This window comes from Calypte anna, chromosome 1 (assembly GCF_003957555.1).
Source record: "Calypte anna isolate BGI_N300 chromosome 1, bCalAnn1_v1.p, whole genome shotgun sequence".
In the NCBI taxonomy this organism is placed as follows: Eukaryota; Metazoa; Chordata; class Aves; order Apodiformes; family Trochilidae; genus Calypte; species Calypte anna.
In genome coordinates, this window is record NC_044244.1 from 182,886,390 (window position 1) to 182,900,233 (window position 13,844).

The following is a 13,844-nucleotide window of genomic DNA, read 5'->3' on the forward strand; positions in this document are numbered from 1 at the left end:
ACTACCACAGAGTCTCAAAGAGCATTGGTGGTCTACACAAAATGACACAGTGACAAAAATGCTGAGGGAAAGTGTCAGCCTATGTCCTCTTTGGGCCTGGATTCCTATGATTTACATGTGTAAACATGTCACAAAATTTGCCAAAAGTAGAAGGAAAAGGTTAACATTTTTTCAATTTTTTAACTTGGTTAATTTAATGTTATGGTTACTTCTCATTTTCAAGAGCTGATAGTTGATGTGACAACTAGGTGGTCAGCTCTGAGTGGAGAAGGCAATAGATAAACATGGTAGACCAGATTCCATAATCTCTATGTGCTAATGGTTCAGAGGTCTTGCAGCCTTCTTTCAGGTTTGCATGTCCCCTGTGACCAAATAAAATAAGAGGAGAAGGAAGCAACAGAATTTCCACATAATCTCCTGTCTTGTGAGCACTAAGAAATCTGTCAAAAAGCAGTGACCTTAACTGCACCCACTCTCCTGAGCCTGAATTTGTCTGATAAAAAGTAAGAGAACATGGGCTAGAAATTGTGCCCACATATTTAAGAAAGAAACCTCCGCCTCTGCTCAGGAGCTCTGTGAGAATTTCAGACTCAATTGCATCACATTTGCCACTTCAAAGCCTTCAGCAACTGATCAGACACTTGGAAAATATCAAACCTGACTTGATCTGACATGGTTACCACTGTAACTCAACCTGTATGACAGCCTTCTTCCTGCGGGCTGCTACAGCTCCCTTTTGCTCAGAAATATCTCTAGAGAAACATCGAGCATTCCTTCTTCATATTATTCAGAGGGAAAATTGCTTGTTTTAAAGTGAAACTTTCTTGGTACATTTCCTTTTGGAATAGTTTCATACATTGACTTTTTTGTTGTTTCATATTAGGGTTAGTTTTAAACATTCCATATATTAAGAACTGAGGTGAACTCTTACACCTAGTCTTCTTATAAATGATCTAATTTGAATGTATTTTCAATGTATTTGATCTTTAATCTGATCCATGGTCTAGTTCCAGTGATGAGGATAGGAACTGTCCTGGCACAGGCTCAGGTTCCTTCTGCACACATTCTACTTAGTGTGAAGAATTAAGAATTAATAGAGTAACATGGAAACAGAAATTTCTGTACTGCCAATAGATGGTTAACTCATTTAAGATGTAGGAGACACAGGTTCAAGGTCCAGTTGTAAAGAAAATGTACCTGGTTAAATGTACAGAGACTGTTACTTTGTACCTCCAGGGATCCTCAAATTTGCTGTACCTCAGTCATCTTGATCCATCTTGGCCTGGCATTAGCCCTCTCAATTCAAAGCATCATGCTTTGTTTGAAGTGTGCTGGAGATACATTTATCATCAGGCCCAGAAGGAAGATATGCTCTCACACACCCCACACATACCTCTGCACTTAGAGAATTCTGATTTCAGGACATTCAGTCGCTGCTCTGACAAGAATTCCCACCAGCTCACCAGTGCTTTCTATCTATTAAATGGTAATTTTAATTAAATGGGTAGCAACCAACATAAGCTTTTGGAGTTAAGGGAAGCAGTCATCTCTATAAGAACAGCAGGGCGTCCAAAGTAGCACATCACATATAAAGTGGCAAATGAGACCTCCAGGCATCACATACTGTGAAGTTGAAGGTCATAAATATACATTTTGGAGGTGATGGCAGCAACTCTGTCCTTGTCTCCTTGGCTGAGTGATGTGACAATCAGAGCTACTCTCCCTCTATTTCACAATGTGGGCACTGGTTTTAGGATACATCTGCCCAAGTGTAAACATGTGTAGTGTAATTGTCAACATTTGAATTAGTCACCCTTGGTTGTCTTCACTAGCAAATCCCAGAACAGATTGGCAGGGCATGACTGTCACACATACAGTCATCTAAAATCTGTCAGATATGCTGTGTGCTGCAAGTTCCTAGAAACAATGGAGACTGTTAAAGTTAGAAATACCATCGGAAGTTTTTAGAGTGCCATTGAATATTCTGCTTTCCAGCAATTATTTCTTATCTTTTGGATGGAGCTTTTAACAGATGATTTTTTAAAAAAAACTACTGATTTTGTTTTGTTTTTTTTTTTCCTTATAATTGTTTTAGAATTAAATGTTAGGGAAATTCTAGCAATTGACTATTGCTGGTAACCAGAATATGTGTGTTAATTTTAAAATACAGGCAAACCCACATTTTTTTACAGTCTTGCAATCCTCTTACCAAAGTGATGTAACCTCTGTTACATTATTCTGGGCTTGATGACTACTGTAACGTGTAAGAAGGCTCTTTTAATGGAGTAACTGGATTTAAACTTCCACAGTCTCATGCCTTCCAAACTTTCTGAAACTTCTACATAGTTAGACCAAAATAGATTTTAAAATTGCATCTAGTGTATGTATCAATTTAAACAATGAAAGGTAAAGTTGTAAGGTTGGGTAGAGTCCTTAGTAGACAAGTCCTTAGAGGAATAGCTAAAATTCACAATAACTTGAAAAGTCATGATTTTTTCCAAGGTCTTAGGAAAATATACAATTCATTTCATAGTACTTTAAGGTCCACCTTAACAGTTTAGCCCTGTTGAAGATCTTCAGACATATTAGAGATGCATCACTCTAAAAAGAAATTTGGGGTATGGTCTTTATAACTTTTTTGTGTGTGGTGCTAATGGAAGATGGTGGATTGATGAGCTAGGAGATTGAATCTTATTTCTAGCCATAAGGAAAGGCTGATAGCAGTGTATGCTACTCTGGAGCATGTTGACAGTGTGCCTTAGATTCTTTGTTACACAAATAATAATACACATTTTAATTTAAGTAAGCACCATAAAATACATGTTGCTGCATTTTAATCCACTCTCAATGCATAGAAAAGAAAATTAGGCAAATTTGGAATTTAGGAAAATATTGAGGGTTGTCAGAACTTGGAAGAGGCTTCCCAGAGAGGTTATTCAATCTTAGCATTGGAGATACTAAAATTCTGGTAGGCCTAATCTTGAGAACCTTCAAAACTCAAGTTTTGAAGTTGGATCTAAATTCAAAGCTGAACCAGCTTTAAATGGAAGTTTGAAGCAGATGACCTCCAGAAGTCCCTTCCTTTCAAAGTTAGCTTATGATTCTTATTTATTAGTTTCAGCTTGCCTTGCCTTACATTCAATACAATTGTTATGAAATCAGTAAATTATTTGGAATATGTGATGCTTCTCTCATTTAGAAAAGGAAGTGACTGTAAATTTCTATTTATAATTCTACTGGTGAGTCTGGAGGCATTCCAGCTGAAGTTTAACTGGCTGCCTCATGCCAATTACATGTTTTCTTGTAACAGTGTTAATTAATCCACATTCCAACAAATCTGCAGCTTCATGCAGGCTGCCCTTCTATTCCTGCTTTTGACACTAGTGTAGTCAGTACATTCTGTCATCTGTGAGCTTTAGGAGCTTCCTCCTTCTGTAATTACCTAGGCATGGATGAAGGTCGGCTTATACTTTGAGATTACAGAAAAATAATGGAATTTCTACCCCAAATTAAATAATATTTGCTCTTCATTCTGGCAACCTATCAGAGCAGAAGCCAGTACAGAATTCTTAATGAACAGAGGAGAACAAGTACTACTCTCCTCTTTCAACATGCACAATAATACAACCAGTTACAGTTGTGCTTCTTTCTGCAAGCTCTTTTCCCAACTGCACTGAGACAAATTCAACTCAAAACATGTGCACTCATCTCCTAGGAAAGCCTCTAGATGAAATTCAGAAATAACAAGTGGTTGTGTAAGACTAATTTTGCATGTGAGGTCCTCTGAAAACCAAGAAAATCTGTGCTGATTTTTGATTTAATAGGTGTTTAATAGAACACACTACCAGTGTGGGGCGTTTGAATTTGTAGAATGAAAACTAATATAACAGTGAACATCAAAGCAAGCTTTTCCTATTTGCTATTTTGTTTATAGAGAAACAGCCCTTGAGTGTTGTTTCACCTTAATCTGATCAAGGGGTATTTGGACAGACCAAGAGGGCCCTCATCGTTTGGTTACCCTCAAAGGGTAACTTTTCCCTCAAAGGGAAATCCTGTCCTGGGAGATGGAATCTCTTTTGGCTGTTGTCTGGGTTGGGTCACAGGGCATGACAAAGGGGGAAAAGCAAAAGCAAAAGTGTCTGAGAAGCAGCTAAAACAGATTAGTGAAGGTGGTTGTAGCAGTCATGCAGCAGTTACCCCCTTGGAATAAGACAACAGTGACAGCAGGTTTAATTTTATGTCTGTAGTGTACTAGGATAGGCATTGGGCAAAGTCACAATCTCCTCTTCACCTCATCTGACCATGAATTCTTTGAGCAAAATAGTCCCTTGAAAAGGACAAGACTTGGAAGAGGTGACTGCTGGCTGCATGCCCTCGGCGGGTCACGCTGCTGGGCGGCTGCACTGCTCATGCTGCTCAACTCTGAGTCCTCTCAGTGGGGATTCTCAGTAGTTACTGACACTGGATAAAACATCTCAAAGAACTTGGGGGTCTTGTTGCCAAGTGGGAACCCAATTATGGAACCTTAGAATGGGCTCCATGGAGTGACATTCCTAACTGAAGTGATGGGTGATTTACTGAAGATGAAAAATAAATGTAATGCATTAAAGAGACAGGGTTGCATGTAAGAGGAGTAACATTGAAAGATGGTAAAATATCCCAGGACACTGGCACTGCTCACAGTCCTGAACAATGAAAGGATGAAGATGAGTTCCTGAAAAAACAGACATACATAGCGGAACAAAATAGACAACAGTCTTCACACTCTCTCTTCCAACATGTTGCTGTTTTCTTTTTTTTTTTTTTTTTTTTTTTTTTTAGAAAAAAACAAACTAAAAGAAATACAACAAACTAGAAGTTGATTTTTAAAGTCAGTTGTAAAAAGAAGTCTGAGAGGGAGCTCATAGCTGTACTCAGACAGGAGAAAAAGCGGATAGCTCACCATTCCAGCCACAGAAACATGAACAGTTTTCAGTAATTCATGAACTAGCTAATTCCAACAAAACAAGGAGCTAAAGTTTAGTAACAGCAATTCACTTCAGCGTTATGTGCCTTTTTCTCTAAGACCCTGCACACTTTACAATCATTGCACCTTAGGGGTATGCATCATCTTATTTTCACCTTTGCCTATACTGTCAAGCTCTGAATAAGAACAGGTTGCCTCAGCCTAGACTGTAGTCAGTGGAAAGATACAGACTTACCCTGCTGTGATTCAGTGGTTTGATGTTTTAATACCTACTTTAAGATAAAGTCATTCAGTCTCATTGATTATTTCTACTGTACTGCCAAAACCTCTTTTGAAGCTGTCACCTGCTTTGCTACTTCATATCACCCCAGTAGTGCTTCTTTCTCCTTTTGCAGTTGCTGAGGGTTGGTCACTGGCAGCATCAGGCTCCACTTCTCTTTGTGAGGGTCTGGGGGAGAGAAGTGCCAGCTACAGAGGCCTTGATGAAATTTCAGCCATCTGAACATGACCCTTCATGGGCCTGGAAAAATTATGAGGGCATTAGAAGCTATGAGTAATCCAACTTTAATCTGATTTGTGGTATGGGCTCTGCCATGGAGCTGCTATGCTGGCGGATACTTTAGATTTGGAGACCACTGCAATATCCAGTGTGGCTGGGAATGACCATCCCAGAAGAAATGACTTGCTTGTTGCAGCCACAGAAAAGCCTGCTCCTGTCAATATTTGGCTCTTATTCAAACAGTGCCTGCTAGCAGCATATAACTGCTGAAAAAAATCTAGCTGCAGCCTGGCTGAAGAAAATCTAGGTATCTGCTATATCATCCTGAAACATGGTAATTTTTGCTTTCCTGCTTCCTAGTATCTTGTCCCTTGAACTATTTGGAGAACAAATCGTACCACTAAAAGATTCTCTAACCTCTCAGAAAGCGTTTTACTGACTAGCACAAAAATAGCCAGTGAATAATCATGACAATACAGCCACATCTTTGAGTCCCTCCTCTCTAAGGCGTTAAAAGCACTTCACAAGAGTACAGGGACTCAGACTGTGTCTGATAAGGTCCTGAGTACTGTGGTAAGAAACAAACCACCTTATTCTATTTTGTAGGTGACATCCCTAATGACCAGAAAACAACTCGAGCTCTGTCAATATTATAAGAACGTTTGTTGTTTTATTCTTTTTGGTGGGTACAAAAACCACAGTTTCTTACACAGAACAAGATTATAAATAATATCTGTAACATGAGTGACCCGTAGTCTCTTTTGATTCTACACTGCAGACTGATGACGTACTCTAAACATTTTATCATTTTGTTTCTTGTATTAGACAGATGCAAATCTGCAGAACACGGAATAATGGAACAGAATGAAGGTAACGGCAAACAAGAGGATGACCAACAACTTTTATAAAAAAAAGTCTCTGAATTTTATTACAGTGATGGCATTTTATATCAATTATTGCAATGAATTGTTCCCTAAGATGGTTAGAAAAAAGAATTGTGTTGTCCTCTACCGAATTTACATCAGTTAAAAAGCAAGCATGTTTCAATATTCCTCTTTTTTTTTTTCAAACAAAATGTAAATAATTTCTTTATTTTTCACAGGATTTACATATTTATTATTTTCTTATCACAGTTTAGTGATTCATTTCTACAGCTGAGCAGCTGAGTATTCTTCCATTGTATATATTGATGTTCTGGAGACACAGGTTAGCATGTTCATTGACTTCTATAGCTATTTTTCTCTCTTTGTCAAGACAGAGACCAAAATGTTGTCCTTTCTGAGCATGTTCTTCACAGTTTAATGCGCTAAATTGGCAAGTCTTATTAGTTTTAAGTCCACTCAAGTGAAATTTGTTGCTGTTAATATACCCTACCCGGCCCCCTCCCCCCAACAAAACTAAATTATGAATTTTCCTGATATAAAATCTGAGTTTGGGTTTCCGAGCTGAGCTCATGCACACATTGTTGCTGATGATGTCTGGCGCATTTGGACGTACTTCCCTTTCTCAGCCAAATTAGTAGTTCATCAATGACACTCCCATGTCGTTACAGTCTGTGCTGTGTTCCCATCAGTCACCAACACAGTTTGATTAAGGCACTCAATTTTTTTTTTGGTTTTTATGGTAGGTCCGATGCAATTACAGCTAATCCTGAACTTTGTCTAATTGCAGTTCCAGTATGCATGGCCTTCGGGCAGTCGGGAGTCAATACGCGTCCATTTTCTCCAACACTCCCTGTGATGGATAATCTGGCTTTGTTTCTTATGGCTTCAGAAAAGGTAAGCTAGGTTGGAAAAGAAAGGAGAAAAGAGGAGAGTGTTACTTTGTTTCTGTCCTTCAATAAACCAGGACACAGCAAACACAAAAATATTAAATTTTAGACATCTGCATTTTTTCATGTTAACATTAAATGTAATCATAGTAATCATAATAAATATAATACATAGCATTTATGTCTATTGGAAGAAAATTAATGGCAATTCTTTGGGCACATTCTATTAAAATAAATCACTATTGATTTAAATATAAAATCCAAATTTGATCAAGTAATTAACAGAAAAGGCAATACCTTCATCTAAACTGCTTCAAACTACATTTATACACAGTGAAATGAGAATCAAGACTTTTGTAATCTGAGAGCATTACCATCTGTGAATAGAGTCATGCACAGGTGTTTATAGGCTTAGACCTCCAACTAGGAATGTCAGGATAAAATCTAACTACTGAAAATTGTTTATAAACGGCAATAGCAGCATCAGCTATCTTTGTGGTAATGACATAGATCAAATATAAAGAATTTATTACTTCTTTTCACAATGCACATTTTTAGTATCAGTAAAGCTGATAGCTGAGAGCTATCCTCAAATATGGATTTCCCTACAATCAGAGAAGGTGAAAACTTTCAAAGGAAATGTAATTTACTGAGATAAAAGACAGTTAAGTATTTTACATTAGGTTTAAATTGTCCATAAGATGTTTTATAATTTTGTTACTTTAAAATATTTACTTTCAGGTAAATGAGAACAAAATATCTTGTTTAGAGACTAACTGATTCAAGGAAAAAAATGAAGTTATTAAAAAGAAATTAAAAAAAAAATAATTCTGCCATCTAACTTTAGGCATCCAAAAATCAGTGACCGAATCTAAAAGAGCTCTCTCATGTGATGACAGAACAAGCCAAAGGGACTAATTTAGACTAAATGAATTCCCAGTGACTAAAGTTAGGGGAGATGTCTAGGCTCAACCCATGCAGCAAGAACACCTGGAACAATAGGTGCCCAAATGACAAATTTCAAAGTTTCTATGATAAGATATTTATTAATGGGGAAATCTGATTTCTAGTCAGCAGAAGCTATGGTATCTGCATCAGCAGAAGCTGGGGTATCTGCAACTAACTCATATAATTGGTGTGCAGGGATGCAATCTGAAATACCAGTTGGAGACAAGAGGTTGCATTGACATAGGAGCAAAGGGATGACAAACACAATAAAAAAATTTTATTTGACTTATTACTGATCTCTGCATTTAAAACTTTGTCCCTCTGAGCCTGCTTTCTCCTGGGGTAGCAGTAGAAAACTGAGCTGGTATTTAAAATACTGAGGTTAATTTTGTATGTGTGTGTGTGTAGGGAGGGGGGAGACTTTTTAGAACTCCCTGATGCTTCCAGTGCTTCTGGATGCATTTCTGTGAAAATGCACTGGTCTAATACTGCACTGCTGTCAGTAGCTCCTCCAAAAAAGAACTCTCAAAGTGCAGCTGCTGTTGTGTCACAGCTGGAGTTTGGATATAAAAGCAACTTTCCAAATCAATTACTCTAAAAACCTCAGACCCCACAAGCAGCTGAATTCAGGAAAAGGCCTCAGCTTACAGAGGATGCTACAGCATTCCCCTGGTGCTGAAAAACGTTGGCTTTGATAATCACCAACTGCAGTCTCCAAAGCCTCTCTGAAAAGTTTCCCTCCTATACTCTGTTGCAGCGACTGTTACCAAACATATCTTGACCTAACTCAACTGATGGATATAAAGAGAGAGACGACCTGGGCCTATACAGTACAAAAAATTTCAACTACTCCCCATCAGCAAACCAAAATCTAGGTAAGGAACAGACACAATGCATTGTGGTGTAGCTCCACACAGTGCATGTCCTGAGTCCCATTGCAAAGGGTTGTTGAGGACAGGTTACTCTCTGCAGAAATGCATAGAACATCTTTTGGGCAATGGCAAGAAAAAAAAAGGTGCTTTCCTTTTTGGGATGGTTGAGACTCCAAACCATATCAGGATGCAAACTTAGGTGAAAAAGGGACAGTTCACTCCAGATGCACTAAATTTCCCAGCAAGCTGTCATGATGTACCAGCACCTCTCCATCATTTTGATCAGCTATCTGTTCATGGTCATTCAGGGTTTGCCACTGGGATATCTGAGAACTCAGATTTATATGGGATATACAAGCTATGACAGAAGCTATGGTTTTGTAGCTGTCTGTAGAGCTTTCTGGCCATTGACAACACACTCAGGACAGAAAGACAGTAAAAAGGGATCCACCAGGAAAAAACAAAATCAAATGAGGATAACACACAATTTCTCAGCAGCCTTTCACAGAATAACAGAGAAAGCTGCAGTGAAACAACTCCTCTCTTCTCACAGCACAGATCAACAACAGCTCAGCAGCACACCATGGAAACAACCCAGACAGTTAACAAACCAGGAGGAGCAGGTCAAATTGTAATTGGGAAGGTGCTAGAAATCCAAATAACCTTCTGTGCTATGTTTGAAAGTATGCTATAGGTAATAAGCCAGGCTAATACTCTGCTTAACTCTAGTGTTGCCATTTCAGATCTATGGCCTGGCTGCAGAAACACTTTCAGGAGAGGGTGGGATTAGAGGGAAAAGTTTTGGTACTTACTGTGAATATTACAAAAACTGTGAAGGTCTTTGTGTGGTTAAGTGAGTGCAATTAATTCTGGTACTGTATTTTCAAATTCGCCATTAGTTTTGATTATATTAGTTGTGGAATTAGTCATGTGAAAACACTGACTGCCCTGTTCCTATCGGGAAATGGGAATTAAGGAAATTTATATCCTCAGACTAGATAATAAAATATTCTCACCTGTGCTGGTTGTTGTTCAGACTCCTTGAGTACCTATGTCACATGGAGCTGTCTGCCACAAATATTCAAGATGATTTTTAAATTATTTTTTCTATCTTGAATATAAAATTGGAAATATACAAGTCTAAGTAAATTATGTATCTACTGAGCCATCTATAGCATTTCACCTTTTTTGTAAATTATTTCATAATTTTTCATTGCTTTTTATAGATAGTTGTTAATCATAAATGACAGCCTGGGGTGGAAGAGCAAGAGAAGGCAGATGAACTGGAAGCTGGCACATGAGGTTCATGACCCACTGAGAGTGGCCATGGAGTGGGGGTGGTGCTGGCTGGCTGGACACTGGGAGAGTCTTTTTGAAAGGCTCTGGTTTGGTGTGAGGAACTCAGGAGGGCTCTTCCTTTGAAGGCTCCAAGGCTCCCTAATGTCCTCAGGGCATCAGCTCAAGTCATACACTAAAGCCTCACTACTCATACACAAAAAGGGAAAACTGCTGCCTCAAAGGAAGGTGAATTTCCCAGTGGCTTCTGGAAATCCCAAGTCACTTTTAACTGGATTAAATTTAAAGAAAACACACGATAATGAATGCTAATTGTCAGTCAGGTTATTTTAACTATTTTATATCAGTTTAAAATGTACTATTAAAACTATTTGGTATTAGCTTAAAAAGGAGACGTGTTGGTTACTCATGCAAGTTAGAACCACAAAGCACCTTTCCATATTAGTGAATTTTAGTCCAATACAATCCCTTTACTCCTTGGATAAATAAACATATAAAAGGTTTTAAAATGCATTAGAGAGACATATTTCTGCAGAAATATGTGTTACCAGTGTTGTGGGCTCTGTACTTCCCACAGAGGTTTATGACTAGCATGGGTATGAACAGACAGCATCACCACCCTGTGCAGAGCATGGCACACAGGCTGCCTGCTTAGCAAGGGATGGACAAGAGTTGCCAGAAAAGGATGACTGAACCTTGGCAGTCTTCCACATACAAGTATAAACATTTTTATAAGAAGTTCACATGCTAAAATTTATTAGGCAAAAAAGTAGAATGAAAGTCCATAAAAATATGCTCAAAATCCTAATTACTTCATTTTTTTGGTGAATTTTTAAATGTCTGCACCATAGAATATTTTTATGAGATTATCAGAAATTTTGGCTGACCCAAACATGAATTTTCAATACAATAAAATGTAAAGTCAACATTTTTTCTACTTGTTTTCCTATAAGAATTCATGTCTGTATTGCAATAAGTACCTACAAGGTACTTATGATTTTTTTTTTAAAAAAACCTCACTTATCCCTAGCTTTTATTTATGAAAACAGTAAGGCTAAAATAAGCTCTACAAGTATAGTCAGAGGTTTTTTTGTACTAGAATCAAAGAGCTGGGTGAGAACTCAGGTGATCATTGAGTCATGTGTGTTTATCATGCTAAGCCAGTTTGGGTCAGGTCAGTATTTGAATCAAAGCTTTGGGGTTTTTGGTTTGCTTTTTTTTAAGACCATATTTTGGATGCATTGCACCCTTTAAACTTTATAAGGAATATGTTTTCTGAGACTCTTATTAGGGACACTCTCAGCTGTGGGCACATCACTAAAGAATTTAAAGGAAAAATATCTCTGCATTTTGCACAAATACTTGCACAGGCTTATTGGTTTTTAAGGCCCTTATTACCAACAGCAGTGAACTTGGGAGATTAATACTAGCTTTTGTATGCTTTGGTTGCCTGTTCACATTAATGAACACTGGACTATACTGTCCAAGGCCCCCAACACTTACTATGCCTCACATTTTCACTGAGCACATCAAGACTTTTTTTTTTTTTTTTTATGTGGGGAGTTTGGTAGCTTTTTTACAATTAAAATATACCCAGGGTCATGACTTCTTGTACAAGAGGGGGACAAAATAAAACTACACAGCGACAGTATGTTTGGAACAGCTTCCCAGCCAGCGTATGCCAAGCCCCCACCCTTTCCCCCCCGAGAACCCACCTATTCCTTGCAGTGCTCCAGCTATCATGCTCAAACACCATTCTCTGCTCACTCTGTGTCTGCTCTGTACTGTATGGTTCGGTACTGTACCGGCTGGGCCTTTAGACTGTAAGCTCCTCGGGATAGGGACCTGCTATGTGTTTGGCACACTTCACCTACAGTACAGCGCCTGGTACTCCAGCGCTATATAAATAATAAATAGAAAGATAATAATTGTATCTCCAGTTCTTTCCTTCAATTTTTTTTTCAAGGTGGCAACATAAAAATTGTATTATTCCCCATTTTTTCCCTAAATTTTTGCTTCTTACTTCCGCTACTGGGATGGCTCAGGAAAACATAGGTCAAGGTTTTGTTAACAGAGGAGACACGTGGCTTGCTATTTGCAAGGAAAATCTAGGTAAGATGAAAGAGCAGGGTCCTAACTGCACTTTCACTTACATAGCAGCCAGTATATCTTGGGATCTATGTAAGAGTTATATTTAGAAGCTCAGTTTGCTGCTACGTGCCCTTTCTAAAGGTCAGAGAGTTGATTTGACTAATGATTAGTTGGCAAGATGCCCACTGAATGGATGAAAGGAAATACATTAGTAAGCCATCCCTGCATGCCTGCTCAGGGGAACTCTGCAGGATGCAGGTGGGTAACATCAGTGGTCCAGTCTCTTGCATCACTGCTGGAACATCTAAAATAGACCAGACCTGACCTAGGTAAGGTGGTTTGTTACTGAAAGCTGAGGATGATAATCAAGCTCTGTTCACTGTTTAGTGAATTTTTGTGGTTATTATAATGAGTAAAAGTTGACCTGAAGCAGGATATTGTGAAAAAGATGCCACACAATTAGCATAAAACATGTATCAAAGGGAGGGTGAAATAACATGTGGGGAGGAGGAAGAGAGGGTAAGACAACATTTAGACTTCTTGTAACAGTGCCTTGTCTTCTGTTAGGTTAACTATGGTTCAGTGACATTGCCTATCCTAAATCTTGATTATAAAGAAGACCCAGTTAGGGCCAACATTGAATAATAAAGGCTTAGAGAAATTTGTCACTAGTAGAGTGCAAACCTTTAGGAAAATCAACAGACTGGCCAATCAGATAATTAAACACTTGCGCTCTGAATATATATTTTACAAATAGTTGTCATATCTCAACTGATTCAACAAAAAGAGATGTTAAAAAATTTACTTTCATGTTAAAAATTCCTTGCAATGCAGATGTCTATTAGCAACATAGAATAGTATACTGTACATCTGCAGCCAAAAAAACTGAACCACTTTGCACTGAAGTTTTCCAAAATATAAAGCTCTGTTCAGAAGCAAGCAGCACTAGACAGACATGTCACAACACTGCGTTACAAGATGCATCACCCACTCACTGTAGATGGCCCTAAGTCCTACCCCTAAATTTTAATACTTTCGGTTCCATATACGTTGTAACCTTCTCTATAAGTTGCTAAATTCTGGGTATTCTGCGAGGAAGTTGGGTTAAAAGTCTGTGCACTCTTTGCCACCTTCATTCGTTTCGCCTCTGCCCTGGACTTGTAACAGAACTCTATCAAAGCCACCAGCATTGCCAAGCCCAAGCCTCCAACCAGAATGTAGAAGACTCCAGCAACGTTGCTGAGACTCAAGGCACTCGTCTTGTCCTGGGGAAACAGAAGTGACACAGTTAACCCTGGAAACCAGACCCCCAGGAGCACACATTAAAGCATTGGAAGTAGAAATAAGTAACAACATTCAGCTGAAACTAAATGACAGTCATTTACATACTTCTCACAAAAT

The 13,844-nt window shown here is 38.4% G+C and overlaps 1 protein-coding gene across 2 annotated transcripts in view; it reads right to left on the reverse strand.

Annotated features, from left to right (window-relative positions):
• Positions 1-6,113: 6,113 nt before the first annotated feature.
• The window catches only part of GRIA4 (glutamate ionotropic receptor AMPA type subunit 4), a 217,168-nt gene continuing 209,437 nt past the window's right edge, over positions 6,114-13,844 (reverse strand). For both annotated transcript variants that reach the window (XM_008502357.2, XM_008502358.2), the window contains exons 15-16: positions 13,574-13,708; positions 6,114-7,248 (exon numbers count right to left, since the gene is read on the reverse strand). In XM_008502357.2, coding sequence (XP_008500579.2) covers positions 7,084-7,248; positions 13,574-13,708 — 300 coding nt within the window. In that variant the 3' untranslated portion in view covers positions 6,114-7,083. The remainder of the gene's footprint in view (positions 7,249-13,573; positions 13,709-13,844) is intronic.